Raw genomic sequence first — 5,983 nt, 5'->3', positions numbered from 1 at the left:
CACTGTCTTCAAGAGGGATGTGTTTTGGGCTGCCTTTAATCAGGTGGCACTTTCTGGTTCTACATAACTCGGGATGGTGCCCCCACCGCATCTAGGGTGACCAGATGAGGGGAAGAAAATATCGGGACACATGGGGCGGGGGGGCTGCCGGCAGAGCAAAAAAAAAAAAAAAAGCGGAGCAGGACGCGGGACAAACACCTAAATATAGGGACAGTCCCAATTTTATCGGGACGTCTGGTCACCCTAGCTCCACAAGGTGTGTCTGGCAGTGGCTAACTGCTGCTGCTTCTCTGGGGAGTCCTCAGCTCCCGAGCTGGATTGGCTGGGCTGGATGGGGTCAGTGCTGGGGGGAGCTGAGGAAAGCGTCATGTTGCTGGATGCTCAGGGCGACAAGTCTGCCCTCTGTACACAAGAGCATCACTTGTCCAGTCTCCTGCCATTAGCCCACTAAGGCCTGTGGGGATCTGATGTAGCCATGCTCCATGCTGTGACTATCCCATGATCTAACCCCCTCAGAAACAGAGGTTCTCTAAACCCTGCAGCTAGGGCACTGTCACCCCTTCCCCCTCCCAGAAGGAGTCTGTCTCTGTTTCAATGCTGGCTTATTCATTCTTCTGTGGCAACCTGATATATATATCTCCTGCCTCCCCCTCCTGCCCTGGGTGTCTGAGGCTGGGGATGGGAACAGCTCACCTGGGTGGAGGAAAAGCCCCCGTTGGGATTCTGCTGCTTGCTGATCCACGTTGCAATTTGAGCTGCTAATGATAGGTCTTCTTGGGATGGTGCCGGCCGTATGGGAAGGTAAGCGAGAAGCACGTAGGACGTCATCTCCACCTCGGCGGAGGGAGCACGGGGGTGATAGAACGGGAGATCAGCCTCTGGCTGCTTCCCAGGCCTCTGCCAGTGAACGGAGCCATCTGCAGGGGGAGAAGGGAGAGGGAGGAGAAAAGGAAATGTTTCTTACCGAATATCTGTTTTTTGCCAAGAGGGTTACTGACATACTGTCACTGAGGATGGAGAATGGAGTCCCAACCCTTGCTGGGCATGTCAATACAAAGCATGAAGGTATTAAATAATCCCTCTAGTGGGTTGATACAGTCCAGATGTGGAAACTCTCAGTGTCTAATTAGGTTGCTGCACCTGTGCCTGTGTCTCCCACATTTTATGAAGTCAGATCCCAGGAATGGCCAGTGCCAAGGTTTTTAAGGCTCATTGATCTAAAATGTGTGAAGAGACTAAAGAATCCCGACCTGCCGCAGTACACACTGAAGGTTATAGCAATAACAATCAAACCCTTCTCCTGCCAGGCTACATAGGGCCAGTGGACCGGGATGCAGAAGAAGAGCCCATAAACAGGTCTCACCCTCTTTCACAGCTTCCTTATCAAGCGAGTCCAGCAGTGCCCTGTGCTTCTCCTCCTTCCCTGCCAGGGTGAAGGCATAGGCCATCAGTGCCTTTGTGTACACGTGGCTTCCTCCCTGCTCCATGGCTGTTTCCAGGCAGAATAAAGCACTACGGACCACAGAGTGCTGCGGGGAGCATAGAGGGGAAATAATCAGTGTTTGCAGTGTGACGATATGAGCTAGGCTTTGGGCACTGCCTGTGCTGGCTGTCATCTCATGGCCACAGAGCACAGATGGATTTAAATAAGATGTGCAGTGGATCTAATATAACACAGATGCTGGTGATGGGATGAGTGACTGTTTGACACCAGTCACTTGCATGGTCCCAGTGAACTCAGACTCTTGTAGTAATTTGGTCACCCCATCACTGTGGGCCACTGAGCACAGAAATGTGTCTTAAATGTGTCTAGCTGAGACAGCCTCAGCAGTTACAAAAATCACATTCCTGCCTTCCATGGGGTAGCCATGTTAGATACGAGGCCTTCATAATTTGGAGAAATTAAGGTAATCTGAGGTGTCTAGGGCTATTTATTGAATTTTAACCAAGAAAACATGTGGAAGGCAAATGAAACAGACTGCCATGGATAGCAATGGGCCAACAGCTGTCAACTAGTATATAATCCCTCCCAGTCATTCATCCAATGAAAAGCATGACTAGATGTTAGGATATAGATATTCAGGCCTGTCTGTAAAGGCCTATACTTTAAGAATTTAGGTGTATTCTTATCACTTAGCTAGTAATAGAGGTATAAAAGAAAGAATCAAAATCACTGTCTGCCTGTGTAAGGGCCTTCTCGTACTGTGACAGTCTGAAGCTCTGTTCTTAGGCTAAGGCCTTCAGCTAAGCAGCAGAGGCAGCCATAAACTGGGAAATGTACGGTCACATCCTCACATTCCAAACTAGTCACATTGAAATAAGGTGCTATTGGGCTGTTAGGAATACAATCCTGTCCTGATAATGCCTATCACCTCCAGAGAAAGGGAAGAGCCTAGAAAACGTAAAAGGAAACTTAGTTTGATAGCGTCCTGTCTGGCAAGAACTCACTTATCAATAGCTGGGATGTGAAACCCTCATCTCTTTGTTCTTCTATAGTCTCCACTTCCCTATTGTTTGTCTGTATAATCTCAGTTTGATTCTGTGATTGTTTCTGTCTGCTGTATAATTAATTTTGTTGGGTGTAAACTAATTAAGGTGGTGGGATATAATTGGTTAAATAACCATGTTATAATACATTAGGATAAGTAGATAGCTCTGTGGTTTGAGCATTGGCGTACTAAACCCACGGTTATGAGTTTGACCCTTGAGGGGGACACTTAGGAATCTAGGGCAAAATCAGTACTTGGTCCTGCTAGTGAAGGCAGGGGGCTGGACTTGATGGTCCTTTCCAGCTCTATGAGCTAGGTATATATATTATTGGTTAGTTAAATTTCAGTAAAATGATTGGTTAAGGTATAGCTAAGCAGAATTCAAGTTTTACTATATAGTCTGCAGTCAATCAGGAAGTAAGGGGAGGGATGGGAACAGGGACTGGGGGTAGGGGAATTAGAATCATGTTTCGCTGGCTGGGAATAGGAACAGGGAATGGGAACAGGGACACAGGCAAGGCTCTGTGGTGTCAGAGCTGGGAAGGGGGACACTGAAGAAGGAAATTGGAATCATGCTTGCTGGAAGTTTACCCCAATAAACATCAAATTGTTTGCACCTTTGGACTTTGGGTATTGCTGCTCTCTGTTCGTGCAAGAAGGACCAGGGAAGTGAGAGGGTGAAGGAATAAACCCCCTAACACTAGACCCCTAGTACATTTACAGAGACTATATAAAACAAACAGGAATAATGAAGAAGGGAGTAGCCACGCTGTCAGGCTGAAAAGCTTCCATCCGTCAGACCCATCTGAGCTGCAGCCAGACACACAGGAGACAGTGACCGAGCACTACAGCTCTTTTGACATGAATTTGGAATTCTTTTTTTCCATTGTGCATATTAAAAAAAACAAATAAATAAAGAGCCAATCAAAGAAGCAGAGCTCGGCCAGAACCAGTACTGCACACCCAGATGCTTCTGAGGCCTGGGGACCGTCTCATTCTGGAGCCAGAGCCAAAGCCTTTCCAGACTGTTTTTTCCCCTCCTTTCCTTAAAGGTCCCTTTATCAAGGCAGCAGGCTGCCACTATCAGGACTCGGATGGGTACAGGGAGTGGGGGAGAGGGGAGGCTGCTGACCCAGGGGAACTCATGACGGGGACTTTGTGAGTGTGGATACGTACAGTGATGGGCAGAGGAATCTCTAGCAGTGCGATGGTGATGTAAGCAGAGAGCGTGACCTCATCGTCCACCCCGCCCTGCAGGGAACCACAGAGAGAGACACATTAACCCCACGCAGCACCTAAAGCCTTTCCCTGCTGGGCCCTCTACATACTACATCCTCATGCCCTTTATCTGCCCACTCTTGCCATGCCCCATGATAGCTCTCACAAATGGGTATGTCTACACTGCAGCGGAGAACGTGAGACATGCACACACCAGCTCCGCCCAAGCTGCTACACTAACAAAGGCAGTGTGGCCATGGGTGGCAGCTCTGGCTAGCTGCCCAAATACAGTCATGCTCAAGCTTGGAGTATGTACTTGGGCAACTAGCCTGAGCTGCCATGGCCACACTGCTATTTTCGTGGCTGTCTGCCTGTGCTGGGAAGTACACTCCCAGCTGCCGTGTAGAGACACTCTGCGTTTCTGTCCCCACTTACCTCCCATGGTAGTTACCATGTATCTGCCCCTCCTTTCTCCTCCCCATAGTAGGTCCCACGTACAGTACAGTATCTGCCCATCCGTATCTCCAGGGTAATTCCCAGGCCCACGTCATCCCCTGCTCCTCCCACCCTGGCCCCATGTGCTGACGTGTCTGAGCTGTTCCCATGCAGAGTTGTAGCTCTCTCCATGTCACTGAAGTCCTGTATGGGTCCCATGGGAAGCCAGCTGGGCAGATACGTCACCTTTATGGCATTGTTCAGGAGCGTCCCGGAGCTCCGGAAGCAGCCGTTTTCCTTCTGCTTGCCAGCGAGCCAGGCCAGGGCATCCTGGATGTGCTTCTCCTCAATGAAGATGTGAGAGCGGGCCTGCGCGAAGGACTTGAGGACGAAGGCCGTCAGCCTGCGACAGAGTGCGGACAGCGGTGAGAGCTCCCTCCCATGCCCTGTGCTCGCTGGAGGGGATGGGGTCCTGGGGCATCGCCAGCCTGAGGGGAAGCAGCAGGGGCCAGAGAGCTGGTGGCCATGGGGCAGAGAGCATGAATACACTGCCTCCACCTTCACCCACCTCCACAGTCTCCTTCACACTGATTTCAGGATCCAGTTCAAACTCTCTCTTCCTGTTTATAAAATCCTCCCTGGACACAACCAGTCTCTCAAACTTAGGAGCCCTCTTCATGCTAAATACAGCTCTTATAGCAGAGTGCCGGAGGGTTGCAAATGTTGAATCTATATTTAAACAGGGCTCCATGGGAGTTCCAAGGAGTTATACACCAGTTTGCCTGTACTTAGAAAACTAGTCAAAATGACAATTAAAAATAGCATAATAAAAGATTCAGAAGATCATGATCTGATGGGGTCTAAGCAGCATGGCTTCTGCAAAGGAAAATTGTGTCTCACTAATCTCTTAGAATTCCCTGAACATGTCAATAAAGAGCTGAATGAAAGAGAATTGATTGACATAATTTCTTCAGTAGTCTCTTATGACAGACCTTCTCGAAAGCCTTTTGGAAAGTCTAAATGAATTGAATAATCATGGGATGAGGGTCAAAGTGTTGTCGTGGATCAGAAATTGGTTCAGGGACAGAAAACAAAGACTAGAATTAAATGATCAATTCCATCATAGCACAAGGCTAACAGTGGGGTGCTGCGAGGTTCAGTACTAGGACTGGTGTTGTTTAATATACCTATTAATGATCTTGATAATGGGCGATCGATAGCATAGCAATTCCTATGGTCCTATCTAGCACCAGGTTGCTCTCTACCTCTAACCCGGTTTCACCACTACGGGTATGAGAGTCTCCCCTCTGCAGCTCCCTGTCTGCAACAGCCTCCCCTGGATCTCTTCATCTCTTTTCAAAAATGATCTGAAACCATCCCATCCCCTTTGCCTCTTCAGTTCTCTCTCTCCTCAAGGCCAGTGGGAACAGGTGCTTTTTATACACAGCAGGCTGATGAAACCTATTCCCTTTGGTGTGATATGCCAAGAGACTGTGAAAGCTCCAGCGAGCCCTCAGGCCTTTAACAGCATCACCAGTTGACTAAAATTTAACACTTCCTTTATAACTATATAACAGAGGAGGTTTAGGGGAGGCGTGACTGGCAAGAAATCTCACCACGTATTCCCCGGCTGCCTGTAACGCTCCCCAAATGTGCTGTAAGAGCCATCCAGGTGCTTGTAATTCAGCTGCCTCTGATAACCTGAAATGGAAAGTTAAAGCAGGATTTATACATCAAACAATAGGGGGTGAGAGAGCAGCTCACCAGCTCAGCCAGTAAAGGGGCTCCTGGCCCGGATGTGTACTAGCCAGCACTGGTACACAAACATACACATCTCCATC

The 5,983-nt window shown here is 48.8% G+C and overlaps 1 protein-coding gene across 1 annotated transcript; it reads right to left on the bottom strand.

Moving 5' to 3' along the window:
* Positions 1-591: 591 nt before the first annotated feature.
* Positions 592-5,843, bottom strand: LOC135980473 (alpha-2-macroglobulin-like; the record flags this gene model as incomplete). The annotated part of the gene is made up of 5 exons (XM_065580448.1): positions 592-917; positions 1,364-1,529; positions 3,666-3,740; positions 4,389-4,545; positions 5,759-5,843. Coding segments are annotated over 5 exons (794 nt in total), but the record flags the coding sequence as incomplete, so codon positions are not given.
* Positions 5,844-5,983: the final 140 nt, after the last annotated feature.

This window comes from Chrysemys picta, unplaced genomic scaffold (assembly GCF_011386835.1).
Source record: "Chrysemys picta bellii isolate R12L10 unplaced genomic scaffold, ASM1138683v2 scaf3530, whole genome shotgun sequence".
Lineage (NCBI taxonomy): Eukaryota > Metazoa > Chordata > Testudines > Emydidae > Chrysemys > Chrysemys picta.
Note: the sequence above shows the minus strand (reverse complement) of the source record. Positions and strands in the feature narration are given on the sequence as shown.